General features: G+C 44.1%; 1 protein-coding gene across 2 annotated transcripts in view; it reads left to right on the top strand.

Moving 5' to 3' along the window:
• Positions 1-391: 391 nt before the first annotated feature.
• The window catches only part of smurf2 (SMAD specific E3 ubiquitin protein ligase 2), a 56,228-nt gene continuing 40,931 nt past the window's right edge, over positions 392-15,688 (top strand). The window contains exons 1-2 of one of the 2 annotated variants that reach the window (XM_031748641.2): positions 392-692; positions 874-970. In XM_031748641.2, the coding sequence (XP_031604501.1) occupies positions 919-970 (52 nt within the window). In that variant the 5' untranslated portion in view covers positions 392-692; positions 874-918. Of the gene's footprint in view, positions 971-15,688 lie in introns of both variants that reach the window. The other variant, XM_031748640.2, reaches the window with a different exon arrangement.

Below are 15,688 nucleotides of genomic sequence, written 5' to 3'. Positions count from 1 at the left end.
GCAATTTGGGCAACTTCTGTTGTTATAAATAAAACAGACATGACAGTGAACACAAAAAGACATTTTCATAGTGCATGTTTAAGATATATTTTTAAATAAATGAAATAAATAAAGTAAATACCAGCTTTTGTAACTAATATATCGATGTTTGGACCATTCAGCTCACCTCTAATCTGTATCAAGTGGGAAGTAGAAAAATTACAAAAAAGACAAGAGCTCAATTAAATAGAGAAAAGGAAATTAAGCAATAAACATAAGAGCAGGGCAGGGTGGTATATGGGTGCTTATGGCCCTACAGACTGTAGCTACGCCCATGTTAAATTCATAAAGGGATATAAACACAGGGAGCTGGGCTTGCCTGTGCCATCAAAGGCGGTGCTACTCATCACCAAACCTTACACACGCTGTTGAGGGGGAGGGGGGGGGGCTGTGTGTATGATTCATAGTTATATGCCACATGTTGGAGAAATGCTTCACTCCCACAAAGCGTGTTGTCGTCACTGGTCAGCTCCCAGCAGCAGCCTCCTGAAGGGGGATCTACCCCGGAGGGCTCCGCAGTTCAACTCTCGACGAGCAGAGGAGGACTCTCACAGTCCGAGGCAGAGGTTCTCAATGAAGATGTGAAGATAAGCAGCGCCTCGGCTCCACCACCAGTTCGTTCACACGCTCCAGCAACGGCGGCCTCATTTCCAGTAAATGCAATTTGCAGCAGCGCTCCACTCGCGCTTTTCTTTTTCCTTTTCCTTAATTTTTCTCATTTGTGAGCGATCGCTATGGCAGTTCAGTCCACATCCGGGCCACAATGCTTTGACTCCATTATTGTCTAAAACTGGCGGAGAGGTTGATAAACCTTGTCATTTTTTACATTTAAAGAGACATTTTTTTGGGACGCGCAGTGACGGCTGGGGTCGAGAGGAGATGTCTAACCAAGGAGTTCGGCGGAATGGCCCCGTGAAGCTGCGATTAACAGGTAGCCTGCAACGCTTTTAAATCCCCATATATTCCCACACACACACCAGCTAGGCAGGCTCGGTGTATTTGCTGGCTGGGAACAGTTCCCATGGGCTACGGAGTTGGCTCGCCGCCGGTGCTTTCTGCTCTCATTTGCACAGTTTTGTTAGCAGCAACAGTGTATTTAAATTACTAGCTGACTTTACAGGACTAAGGCAAGCAGGAAAAGCGGGGGAAACGTTTAATGAGGATATTGTTATTCTTGGAAATAGTCTCAGCCTCGTGATTGTCGCCAGTAAAGCACCACCAGCCATAACACTGGTACCCGGGTCGCTCAGCTCCAGTAATGAGCCGCCTTCCCATTGGAGCTGGTTGTCGCTTATCAAACCTAAGTGTGTATTAGTGTCTCACATTTATATTCCTGCTCGTAAAATTCAATTATTTTTTAACAAAAGGGAGCTTTACAAGTGTCGGGCTGTTCCGCTGACAGACGGGCTCACACAAAAGTTGGCTAGCTGAACGTAGCATTCCCGGTTAGCTGTAATCAAGTCTTTATGGCAGGACAAGCTTCGGCTGAGATGATAAGCAGCTCAGGTCACTGGAGTCTGAGCAGTGAGCGAGCAGTGCGCCAGAACCGACACACGGCTGCCCCCCTTTGTTTTGTTGTCGTCGTTAAAGCAGGTTAAAGTTGTATCCGTGAACCCGTGACCCCCTTTGTACCGCTACGTTATGATTCACTGGGAAACACTTGAATGTCACTTTGTTTGGAAGTAGCATGTAGCTGTGCTGGTCTGGTCGGACCTATCGCTCTCCTCTGCATCAGCACAGTCAGGAGGGGGGAAATAAAAAGGTTTACATGAGAGCAGCTCACTGTTTTGACTGGAAGAGGGGGTCAGACGGCTGCCTCCTGGGTCTTTTTTTGTTTTGTTTTGATGTGCGTCCAAGGTCCGACCTGAATCCAATTCAAGGGCTGTTTGTTCCGCCAGGAACCGCCGAGGGAAACATTTAAGTTGGTGATGTTTCTGATAGGAACAAGTGGAGATAAGCAGGGGATCTCAGTGAGGTGAGTGGGAGACATGCAGAGTGGCAGAAGACAGGAAAGCTTTCAGCAACAGTTTCATAATGACGCAAAAATTAGATACTGATCATTCATACAGTTGTATAGGAGTGTGTATTTGAGAATGCTTTGCCTTCAAAACTGTTAGGATCCCTGTCCTTACTTTCTCTTCAGTGATGTTCCTCTGAAGTAAGGCAGCTAACAGAAACTAGACACTGTTATTAACATATAAAGCTCGACATGGACAGACCCCTGCTTATATAGCAGAGCATCTGAGACCCTAAGACTACAGCTGGCCTCTCCCATTCTCTACCCAGGGTCTCCTAACTGTCCCTCGCTCTGATTTTAAAACCAGAGGTGATCTTGCTTTTTAGGTTTTGGCATCCAAGCTGTGGGACAGCCTTCCTCAGCCTGTCAGGTCAGCTCATTGTGTTATTGGTTTTAAAGCACTGCTGAAAACACATTAGCTTTCCCTTAGTCTCTTCCCCTTTATTTTCGACCCTTGTTTACAACTATTTGCATGTATTGAAGTGTGAATAGTTGATTATATGGCTGTCTGTGTGTCCGTATTTTGGATCATTATACTTTAATGTGTGGATTTTACTCAAACTGTGAAGCACTTTGTAACTCTACTTTGCAAAGTGCAATAAAATGAAGTTATGTCATTTTTTTAGGTACACAACTTCAAATTAAAGTGGACCTTTAAAGCTAAAAGGGATTGTTGCTGACAGTATATGAACTGAGAAGCTATACAAGATGAACAAGGATTATTTTGAACCTTGTGTCATGCAAAGCTACTCTAGTAGACTTGCAGGGTTGAGGAAAAATGCGACTTTGGAGATGAGCGTAATAAAAGTCTCGGTTGTGAATTAGTTTGTCACTGCAGTCGTCTCCTGGTGGAATTCGAAGAATGGGAGTCCACTGTGGAAAAAAAAAAAATGGTGAGAGCAGGACGTTGCAGCTCACCTCTCCTGTTTAAGCTCAGTTAAACTTGTGAAACACCCATCAAGACTCAATATTAAGCTCCCTACTTATCAATCAGCAAGAGAAATAGAAACTACTATTTGCACGCATGTATGTGTTTGGCTTTCAGGATCCTTGCATGTTTTGTTTTGTTTTTTTCAGTAACACCAGCTATCCCTGCTCATGGAAAGTTTTTTTTCCCCAGACTTATGTAATGTGGTGCTATCTCATCCATATGGTCTGCTCTGTTCCTTCGCTCAGGCCATCGCGTTCCCTTGTTCTCCAGCTCGTGCAAAGCGGAGCTCAGAGGAAGCTCTGTAGGAAGGCAGACAGAGTCCTCACTTTCATAAGAGAAGCTTCACTCCACGTTGTCATTATATGTTTCTTTGTTTAGCCCTGCACAGCTGTGTGTACTAGGCCGCCACAGAAGAAGCAACGAGTTCAGAGAGTGTCGTTGCTACGTCGTAGCTGCGTGTTGTCATCTCCAGTGGAGGGTTTTTTTTTTTTTTGACACATAGGTCACTGATTAATTTCTTCCCCCGTCAGGTTGTGAGCAATGAGTTGCTACATTTAAACAGGCTCATAACTGTTTGTGTCGTAGGCATCTCTCCTCGCTGACAAGCCTCCTGTCCATTTAAAGCAGATGTTGCAGATGTTTGCCGGCTATTAAAGCAGGGGAAAAAAAATATCACAAGCAAGCTGCTAAAGCCCACACTTTGACTCCTGAGGGCAGGTTTCCATTATAACCTGCAGCTGATGTCTGCTAAGTTATGTCACGAAACAAACACGGCTGATGGTGTAACATTACATCACATGCAACTAAGTGAAATTGCTGAGGAACGACTCGTCGTTTCGTCCGATCGCTCTTAAAGTCTGTCATGCACGCAGGGCTTCTGGCATAACTTGGGATGCTTTCCATCATCTGTGCCTGAATGATTTAAACTTTGCAGAAAAGAGAGCGCATCATTTGTACCCTCAAAATATGGAACCACAAGCTCGCCTGTCATAGAAGTAAAATCAGACCCATAAAACCAGAGATGGTTAATAATCAGACACAGTCAGAGCGATGTCCTCATGAAAAATGCTTCTATCCGGAAAGATGTGCAGCACAATAATAAAACAGACCGATGTTTAATTGCATTTTTGTTTTGGTCTCTTTTGGTCGGGTTCTTTACGGTTTAATGCTGTTGTGTCTCAGCTCTGAGTTTACATGTGACTTGTTAAGCATATGGTTTGTTCATCTGAATTCTTTGGCGCAGCGCGAACCGCCGAAGAGAGCTATCTCAGTGGGATTCCCTGCAATTCTCCATTCACGTTCCCACCTCTTCCTCTCTGAGTCACTCCTGTTCTTTCCGACTGTAAGCCTCTTCCCTCTCAGACCAGGGTCCAAAGCATATTTCACTCCCACCCTCTCTAACCGAGCTTCCTCCTCACTCTCCGATCGTCTTTCTGTCTGATGCGCTTTGTGTTTAGTTTCTTTCTTTCTTTTTTTCTGTTTTAAATAATCACACATGAGGGTTTTGACAGTGCTGTTATTTTTCATGAAGTGGTTTGCAATATACCAATGAATGAACACGCAGAAAAAAAAACCACACTTATTTGAAAGCTGCAACAAAGGCCCAGTGTGGCTTGGAGTCAAAGACTTGGGTCTTTTTAAAATTGCAAGTCCTCGCTTTTCAGTGCAGCTCGTCGTCTCCAGATGAGGGTCTTTTGGATGCTGCTTAACTGCAGAAGAAACCCCCCACCCCACAGCTGGGCACCGATGAGGCTGTGGAGGCACAGGACCTGATCATCAAGAATGTTTTAATGTGGTCTGAGCTGGCTGCTCGGTGCATTCATGTGGCCTCAGTCAGAGCCATTTTTACAGAGTGGCTGTATGGAAGTGATTTGGGTGCATCTGGGTGTTCAGACAGGATACACTGTAAATACACAGTGATTAGCTGCATGTGGTGAAATGTCGACTCTGCTCGGCCCATCGTGGTCATGCATTTTGAGCAAACATTTCCACATTTTTACTTTTTTTTTTTTTTTTTTTTTAGCTTTTGACAGGTTGTAAAAGAAAACAAAAGAATAGCTGAAAAAGACCGGAGAGGAATGGGAGGGGTGGAGAAAATAAAATAACAAGGGTGGAGGAATGTAACGAGCAATTATGGCACATCATTTGTAAACACCCCCCCTCCGCTGTGAGCCTCCCATAATTTTTAAATTGTCCCATCAATTAATTGACTGGCTGAAGTTGGCTTTCCTGTTGGTTCAGCTGCTCCTCGATGAGGACAAAGCCTTCTTGCGGTTGCTTTAGCCCTCAACTGCCGCCAGCAACGGCCCAGAGGAGACCAGATGTAGCAGGCAGGAGAGAAGAGTGGGCAGCTTTGTAGAGAGGAAGTGCTCCCCAGACTTGAACACTTGTCCAAACGTCACCCCCAACAGGTGGGGAGCAGAGCAGTCTAGATCCCCTTATGATAATAAGTAAAGTGAAGAACCGCAGTCGTATTACTCAGCGGGACTTCAGGCGTCTCGTGTGTTGCTTGTGTCACTGGGTGGCTCGCAGCTGTATGTGCTCGCTGAATTATAACAGTGTGCATGGGTTTGATTAGTGGGCAGCGTGTGTGGTTTGGGGGGGTTGACTCTTCCTGCTGAGCAGAGCTTCAACACCTCATATTGGTTGCTTTGTGATATTAATATTCGAACAAACAGTATTTTCCTGTATCCACACACTCTGTTTTATTTGGTGTCTGAAAGAATAGAGAAAATCAGCCGCGGTGTTCTCTGTTTGTACTCAAGTTTTCAGCAGCAGAGATCCTCAGCCGGGGGGTGGCCTGTATCCGAAGGGGATTACTTCTAGAGATACCAGTAGGGTACAGAGCTCATAGTCCTTTGAGAAGCAAGGCACACCACTCATGATCCATCTTGGTAGCTTATCTATAGCTGTTATTTGGGGAGTAACTTTTTTCACATTTCGATCCAGATGTTGAAGTTGTATGACAGATATTTGGGAATGTTAGTGTGGCCGTTTGAGCTCTTGTTGGCACAGTTGGGACCACAACTGAGACAATTCAGGTCTCCCGAGACGCTCAAGTCTGACACGCAGGCCCTCTGTGTGCCTCAGACTTCCTGTATGGGAGGTTGCAGGCCTTTATGCCTTTTATTTAACAGCAGCGCTAGTGGCCAGGGCAGTGGAGCTATCGAAGGCAGAATTGAACCAGTGTCGAACCAGACAACAATCTAGATGGATAAATGGGACTAAAGGCCAAATCGGAGGGGGAAAAATGAACTGCTTTTCTCAAGCTTGTGTGGTTGCCTCACATGTAGGTTGTACCGCCTCACCTTCTGACCCATTTAAACACTAAACACACACACAGATGTACATCTTTTGCACTGTGTGTCAATTGGCCCTCCAGGTAGAGAAGGATGATCATGTCTGCTGTTATCTTGAGACAGGGACTACCTCCATACCTATGTTTTATGCAGGGTATGTGCTGGAAGCCACGGTTAATTACAGTTTTTAAAGAATTTAAATTAGCAGGGTATATTCAGGGTCCGAGATGAGTCAGATCAGATCGCTACACTCCACGATCGCACTAGTAGTGTGGCTTCTGTGGGCCTGACAGGGCAAAAAAAAAAAAGGGGGGGTGCACAGAGTGAGACTATGTCTTTGGCCTTTGGAAAAATGCTAATCCTTCAGGGTGGTTTGGGGAAGACCTTCAAAGGCCTGCTCTCTTAACCTGGCTGTGGTGGTTAATGGGCCTGAATTGGATTAGTGGTGAGTGTGAGGGAGGGAAGTTCCAGTGAAAACTAAACAGATTCTTGCTCACAGGCACTTCTCCTATCATCCCCTGCATAGCTGTTATACATGCTGTCGGTCCCAAAAGCCCAACCCTCCCAACCCCAGCTCCATTTCTTGCCTACTTCCCAAACTGGTTCTCCCTTTGAAGTTAGAAACTCCACTTGAGGGTATTTTTTCCATTAGAGAGTTGCATGCATATCCAATATCAGTCCAGAACCCTGTTTGACTCTAGATGCCCTTGCATGTCTAAAAGAAGTGTATACTGAATAACAGTATCCATCAGACTTTGTGATTATATCTTATTTTACTGACAGTTAGAGGGTAACTTGGGTCAGAATTACCCATGTGTGCATGAAGCTTGAGTTGTCTTTCACCTGATGGTCAGGATGTCTGCGATTATTTTTATATCACTCAGTAGCGTGCCCAGGTGAGATCACTCAGCACATTTGCACAAAGTCTCATTAGCACTGATAAACATCGACACATGCAGGGGTCATTTCACTTTCCTTAGAAACCGAGGCGGAGGCGAGTTCCTGCCCCGCTGTCTGACGGAGGTGGTTGGTGGGTGGGGTGAGTAACCTGAGATTAATTCTTCAACGTGCTAGGTTGACTTTAAACTCTGATGGCAGGGGTTGACAAGATTATCTGTGTAACTCTGACTAACTTTAAGCAGATGGGGTGCTCTCTAGTCTCCCAGTGTTACCAGTACAGCAGAGCGATATGACCAAAAATATTTATCACGATATACATTTGAAAATTTGCGATAACGATATAACTGACGATATAATTGACACTAGACAAAATACTTTACAACGCCACAACTTTATTAGTGCAAAAAACCCATCAATGTATTTTCACTTGAACAAGCAGCTGTTTTTTATGTGCATTAAAGTTATATAAAAATGTAACACTGCAAATTCCTTGCGGACAGTTTAACCAAAAGGCATTTCCAGTGGAAATTGGCCGACATATCCTCCGCATAACCATGTATAATGTCCACAAAACTTAAAAAGAGGTTATACACACACACAATACTGTAAAATTATGTTGAAGCACAGTACGTATCACTCCGCGAGGCTCCTGCCTACGGTAGCCGTAATGCTCCGACAATCCATCAAGCGGTGTGGGTTCGTAGCTTAGCAAAGTTGTACTAAAACATTTGACAGATTTTCGAGTGCCGTGTACCACATAAAATCGTTTCGAGGTCAGTAAACACAACCAGAATTCATACATAAGGCACACGGGATTATAAGGGGCACTGTCGATTTTCAGAAAAATCAAAGGATTGATTTTAAGTGTGCCGTATTTTCCAAACAACACGGTAATAACGACGGCCCGCTAGCATGCGCTACCAAAAATAGTGCTTTGTTGTGTATCTGACGGACGAAAGCTAAACCAGTTCCACACCACTGAAGTTGCAGCATTTTTACAAACACATTCTGGTTCATCCGTTTCATTTAACGATCCACTTTCGCTCTTCTCATTCTGCGTCGCCGCCATGTGCGTATGTAAACATAGGCACTGCGCATGCGCGTTTTACCCATATTCTATCGCGATATTTCATTTTCCTATCATCGCCCAAAATTACACCGGTATTACCGTGAACGGTATGATATAGCCCAGCCCTAGTTACCAGCTGTTGGTGGTGGTGGTGTTGGTGCTAAAGCCACAAGACGCCAACAGCTGACTGGAAATGTCTGTTCATGCCTCAGCCTGATGTTTGAGCCCCCTTGAGTGCTCTTAGGAGACAGGATCAGAAGAGAGATGTTTATATTCACACCAGATCACATTTCCAATGGCATCTCCTCTGAAGCTGAGAAAATACACCACTGGATTCCTGTGCAGTAAAAAAATCTGACTGTGTACGCACAGACAAGTAACTATGATATTTCAGCAGTGGTGCTTGCCTCAGAGTTAGAAAAATCCTAAATATGTGCAGAGGCTCATAGTTACTCACTATTCCCCGTCTACTCTCGAATGACTGTCTGGTTGATAAGCGTTGCGGTTTCCTTCGCAGGAAGTCACTTAAGAAATCAAACTCGAGATCCAACCAAAACTGGGAGTGCCTGATGAGTCAGCGCTCGGGCAGATGCTACAGACACTGAACTTACTCATGTTTACAGATGTAGTCTGATATCATTACAGGCAAAGTGCTTGATGTACAAATGGCTTAAGACTAAAAGCGCTTTTTAAAAAGACCAATACAAACCAATACAGCAGGAGAATTGTGCACTACTTGTGTAGGCATACTTAGTTATAGATAAACACGTCTAAGCATGTCTTTGAAATGTCTGCATACCTATACACTTTAGTAAGTATTGGAAAAATGGGTTAAACTGCATGGAATGTGCATTTGATGCCTTGAGCTAGACGCTTTTCTAAACATGAAACAGGAAATCATCAAGTCATCAGGGCCCTGCAGTGTGTGCCTACTCATTATTTAGTCAGCACAGTTTCTTTCATCTACTGACCAAACAGGACTCGGACTCAGTTTTAAATTGTTCTCTTTGTAGCCACATTGGGTTGTAAAATCTCTGCCACTGTTTCCACACGGTTGTTGTTGTCGAATTATTCCAGGCCTGTATTGACCGCCACTGGTATTGCGGGTATATAGTGCTGTTAACCCCCTCATCTGCACTGGGTCTAATAGTTTTTTCTGCTTGATACCCAACTTCGGATTCTAGCGAAGTAACCAGCCACGAAAGGTGCTGCTTTTTCCCTCTCAACCAAAATATTGCTTTTTGCAGAGCAGTCCAATGCAGACAACCGATTATCAGCAACAGGCTTGCAGTGTTTCCTGCACACAGACTTTATTTTATTGTAGGCAGCAAAGTATATTTGGTGACTCATCTTAGCAATTTTTCCAACTGTCTGAGAGAGCAATTCTATCTGCACTCAGTTTACCGGTGGATGATTCCCCCCCAGTCTTATTTTAAAAGTTCAGCTAGCCCTGGCCTCTCCATCTCGTATTTCTGCTGTCTCTCCAGAGAGCTTCTCATCCCACGGTCAGACACGGTTCAACTCCACCATCTTGCACCGCAGCTGGCGATTGTACTTTGGCTCTTAAAATCCTGAACCTGCAGCCAGTGGAGAGCTGTATGCATGAAGCTCACCGCGGCTTCAGAGTGGAGCAGGGACTTCCTTGGCCAGCTGCAGTCCAAGGTGATGGCGTCTCTCTGCAGGATGAGACAGTTAGACTGTGCCTTATGGTGTTTCATTATTCATTTACAAGCTGTCAAATTCTACTTTATTAAGATATTTCATTTTGGCTGCTGTAATACAGGGATTTCTCAACTTTTGAGCTAAAGCATATCGTCTTATACTTAACAAAAAACAGGAGCATCTTAAACAAGTATTACTTAATAATTTAGAAAAGCACGGGTGTGCCTCGCTTCTTGCACACATGGATGCTCTCACAAATGGTTTCAGCATGGCTAAATTTGGGTCAGACATGATGACGCATGTCCTGTTGACACATGTCAGGCACTTTAAACGCGACTCGCAGCGCATTGTAAAAGCCGTTTATTGCGTGCACCTGCACACAGCGGCATTCGGCTCTAGTTAATGCTGACAATTACTATTAATGAACATGTGACGTCACAGCGTTAGTCGGAGGTTGCTGGCGTGCCGCGGAGCGCTTTCATCTATGATGACCGTGCTGTTATTGTCCCGAGATCCACCCAGTGCAACGCATCCATTGGCAAAGTGCAGAAGGGAAAATATGGCATGGTGGTAATGATGTAACGGTGCTCCCAGATGAAGCTGTGAAATCATTCTTAGAAACTAAAAGTCCCCGGGAAATTTTGGAGGGAGCACGCGGTGGTCCTCAACTTCTGTTAAACAGGTTGGTACTAAGCACCCCTCCACTGCAGCTTGATCCAAGCCTCTCCTCTGCGCTCCTCCATTACATCAGAGTGGGCAAAGGAGCCAAGAAGCTAGGAGAGCCACGCAGCCACTCAAAACAGCTCGGGTCCAAGCCAACAGTGGTGCAAGCTTGCAGAAGCCCGAGCGGTGCCTCTGCTCTGCTCCGCTCACTGTTTTGACTTCTCACTTAGTAGTGATGGTACTGTGGAAGACTTTACTCGTCTGGATGGCTCTCTGTCAGGCACATTGTAGCACACAGAGTGGAAAGAGAGAGTGATGTACTGCGCAGGGGAAGCAGGAATGCCACAGTGCCATTGTGGCATGGTTTCCCACTATTTGGGAGCTGAAAATAGGAGGGCCGGACTCCTCTGTTATGCAATTGCAGCGGACTGTATCACGGAGGGAAAAGGTGACGTGAGGCGGATGAAATGCTCTCACATTAAGAATGCTGCCAGCCTCTTTCCTCTCACGTGTGGATGTGTGTGGCAAGTTTTCTCCATGTCATAGAACAGGTTTTTGCAAAGGCAGATGACCTGTTTGATAATCTCCCTTTGTGTGCATCTTTGTATCGGCATCTTCTCTTTGTTTAAAGACTAGTTTGGTCAAAGGGTAATCTTAGTTCAACGTCGCGAGGTCCCCTTGTGTGTTTTCAAGCATTTCAAGAGTCATTCTTTAGGATTTTGTATCACAGTTAAAAAGCTGTTTTTTGTTCCTGGGACTGGGAGCCCTTACGTAAGAGGAAAATTTAGGGCTTAACGTCACTTCACAATGTGGACACACTTTCTTAAGCTATATAGCTGCAATAATCATTTGTTACACCCTAAAAGCCATGTGATAGTTTCCGCGGCTGCGAGTGTGCTAGAGTCCACTTGTGTCTAAGTGATACAAATTTTGTTATCAGATGGTGAGCTCAAGGCTCCTTGCAAGTCTGCACCCCTGCCAATTTTTTTGCTACCGTACTACAAGCAACAACTACACATGCTCCCGTCAGGCCGATCCAAGCGGGCTTCAAAGAGCTATAACAGGAGCGACTACTCTTTCTCCATGGTGTCTGCAGCTGTCCATGTCCACTACAAAGTGTAATCCCCGTCTGAGGAGTGTGAGGCATCACAATCATATCAGTTGCTGCTGGCCCTAAGATAACATGGGAGGGAGGCATGGGCGCAATATACTTGCTTTATTGGTGTAAATAGTCCCTGCTTGTGTGCACTTTTTAACAGTCCTCTGCAATGTCATGATTTATGGCAACTTATTTTGCTGACTCCTCAGACCGCCATTCTAATCTTTATTTTCTCTGTTAATGCATTGCGTGTTTCCCAAGGTGAATTTCTCCAAATGTCTTCTGTTAAACAGTCCAAGCCCCAAAAAATTAGTTTACTATAATAACAGACCAAAAAAAAAAAGAAACCTGAACTGGATTTTTGTGATATTTTCTTCTTTTAAAGGTACCGTGTGTAAAATCTCCCCACTAGATGTCAGTAGATTGCAGATTGCGGTCAGCTGAATTTAGTTTTCTTGCACCTCTCAATGCAAGTGCATGTTCCTAGCTACAGTGGCAGCCGTAGGACAAACAATTCTGGCTACTGTTCATCTGTAGTGAGTTTACGCTGTCAGTCTGTTGTTTACCTTAGCTGGAGGTTATTTGCTCTGGAGGAGGGTGTAAAACCTTGTGAAAGGAGTCTGTCATCAGACAGTAGTGAGCTTCACTGAGTCATCGATTTGTATCGGAGATACTGAGGTGAGTTGTTGAGGATATCCTGAACTTTTGTCTCAGTAAGTGCTGCTGACTTTGCTGTTGTTGGCTGCTGTTAGTGAAATTAAGTACATCTAATTGTTGGACGCGTAGCGAATAAACTTTCCTCCTTAGCTCACTCAACCTAACATTAGCTAGTGTTGAAGTACGCCGACTTCACGGATTCTTTTTGATGGTAGTGATCAGGCGGAGACTCTTACTTCCAAAATCAGACATCTTTATTTGTGCTACAATAAAATACAGATGCACTCAAAGATCTAGCTAACTAGCCTACTTCCGCTACGTCTAGCGAGGTCTGGCTCACAACCGGAAGTCAACACAATCTTATGGGTTCGGTGTCCCCCCCATTGTACCACCCACTTCAACTGTCCTGCCTCCGGTCTACCCAACCTCAGCACTATAAATAAAATCTTCTAAGTTTAAACCTAGCTCTCTAATCCTCTATACCTACAATGAAAAAATATACCATCATGTCCCACCAGCACCTCTGTTGTTGTTTAGCAGGTTCGTTATCAGCTGCCCAGAGACGGTACGGTATCATGTCTAACCTGTTGACAAGTAATTGTGACAATACCTGTTTATGCATGTTTTCATGTCTTAAAGCCTTAACTTTAGTTCAGGAGATCAGGCTTGAGGTGAGGTTTTATGTAGATGTCTCTTTGTCTCCTGTCCTTCATGTTTTCACTTCTTTGGTAAAGGGGACTTTTCATATCATTAAACACAGGCATGATCCTTCATGTCTTGAATCTAAAAGTGTAGACACAAATTAATATTAATTAATATACGAGTTTTGCATTCCTCTACCTTCGGCGTACCACGTATGTTGCCCCTCTCTAGTCACATAGATAAAGTGTGATTAGATGGAACAGTGATGTCGAATCCAAGATGGCGGTGCAACATGTCGACTTCCACAAATTGGCGCCTGCTTTTAAACAGGAGTAGTCTGTTATTCCAGTCACTGTGATTGTTGCTGTGATACATAAACATCAATACAGTCACTTCCTTTGCTCATTAAATCTCAAATGTCACCAAAGAACTATTGGTGAGAGCAGCCAGCGCTTAAAATAAAACCAAAGCTGAGCTTATCTTCCCACCTAATGACTCACCTCGACTGGTTGCCCAAACATTAACGATATCATATAATTATTGGAATTTAATACATCCTTTTCTAACTACGTCACATCATTTATGCTTTAACTCCACCTGGAAGAACAGGTCTTCGCTTCCTCTGAGTGTCTCAAAGCATTTCACGAGTGCTCTCATTACTTTTCCAGCAGGTGCTGAGTGTGATGTATGATGATATATGGCTTCTCATGGTTACAGCCTTTTATCCTTTTTATGAAAAGAAGCTCTGGGGGGATTTTATGTCTTCTGTGTTTTTCTTCCCTCTAATTCCATCACTTTTTTTATGCTTCTGGTCACACTGATTTGGTGCAGCAGATGTCCCCAGTCATCCTTTCCTCCTGCAACAGGAGTCCAGGGAATCTTGAGTTTCCCATCTTTGTTTGTGCCATATACAGTGGATGTCACAGGGAGTTTCTTTAGTGTGTCTCACTGCTGCTCACTTGTTGACAACATCGGCCTTTCCCCACCACGCTCAAGACACGTGCAACTTGAAAGTTTACCTTTTCTGTTTTTCTCTCCGTTTAAAATGATTCATGGGGATATTATGTTGTTCTTTTTCCTTTCTAATTTTCAAAACCCTTGAAATTGCAGGTCTGTTTGGAGGTTTTTAAAGAGATTTTCCTGGCAGCTAGCTGTTCCATGATCACTCTGCTACCAGTGACTTTAATATCTGTATAATGTGACCAGAAGTCTTATCAGATTTGCATATTACATAAGTGGATTTACTAAGATGTAAAAACCTGCCAAAGCGAAGTTATTTCCCAGTACCTACAAGTCAGTTTGTCTCAACCACATTTCCATAGTTAGTCTGTACCCCATGTAGAGTTGGATGGAGCTCCTGAAATTCTACCCAGCTTCCTCACTCTACTCTGCCTGACTGCAGTTTAAGGGCTAACGTTTAAGTGGTGGAGCCAGGTCTTTAAAAAGTAACCCACTTTGTTATAAACAGGGAAGCACTGAATGAGCTTGGTAAATAGGTGGTGCGGTTGCCTCTGTGGCAAACATACTGCCCTTTAAAGCAGGGTCTTAAAGCAGGCCTTCTATTCTCTTTTTTAAAATTTTGCTTCAGCCTGAGAGATAATTAGACTCTTCAATTTTTCATCCAACATATTTACAATATGGAAAAGATGAGAAATGAAATGGAATTTTGTACATTTTTAGCACTGACTGGATTTGTCAGTTTTCCAGGCGACCATGAACCCGTCAAGGGATCTAGTGTCGGTTAAATCCCATTATGCTGTTCCTTGAGACATCTGCCATGTTGGACGTGATGCAACACTGGTTTCTGGCTCTTACCAGGTGAAATCAGTTGCAAGGAAGCTGAACCACAAACCTGGTGATTAGTTTAGGTGTTAGCAGGTTGCCTGTAGTTTTTTTTTTCATGCTCATCTGCAAACACTTGCTAACTACTAGCTGAGCAGTACAAAATCTTGAGAAGAAGTGGGACAAACTTGAATTGGAAACGGTTTGCCTTAAAGTAAAAGATGTTTCTCAGAACTGCAGCAAACATGTGCACGGTTTTTGCAGCATGTTGGCTAGTGTACATTTTTCCTTAGCGACAGGTGGGTCCCCAGGGGAAAAAAGGCCTGTGTGGGTGGGGCTTTAGCGATTATTTTCACTGATATATTTAGTACCAGGTTATATGTCGATTAACAGCATCCTTGCCTGGAAGTTGAGAGAAGATTATCTCATGTCCCGCCCACTTTTCCTTGTTGGTGGTTATTTCACCTGTAGTCGCTTGAAGTCTAAATAAGAACTCGAGGGCTGCCTTATGCGTGCCCATTATGGGTTTAATCTTTGTGGCACATTAGAAACACAGTCTTGGTTTAGTTTCTCTAGCTCTCTAGTTCCTTGAACTGTGTTGTCAAAAGAGCCATTGGATACGTCACGGAGTAATTTCTCTTCAGAATGAACTTGGACTTGTTCCTGCTGGACTGTGCGTTATTTCCTCTTTGTGTCAGGCTCGATAGCTGCATGCCAGCAAGCCTGTCTCGCATGGAAGCTCCGGTACCCAGCTAATATCAGCTTCCCTTTGCTGCAGTTACAGTGATAGTGGTCTGAAGAGACGGTGTTCAAGACTAAACATTACCCAGCATGCTGTCATTGGAGACGTATAAGGAGGCGACTTGAAGATTAGCAGTGACCCGTCAGAATTCTTCATCTTGGCTTTCTCCCTCCGTTTAGGTTTAAA

This window comes from Oreochromis aureus, linkage group 4, assembly GCF_013358895.1.
Source record: "Oreochromis aureus strain Israel breed Guangdong linkage group 4, ZZ_aureus, whole genome shotgun sequence".
Classification (NCBI taxonomy): Eukaryota; Metazoa; Chordata; class Actinopteri; order Cichliformes; family Cichlidae; genus Oreochromis; species Oreochromis aureus.
This window is presented reverse-complemented; position numbering and strand designations above follow the sequence as displayed.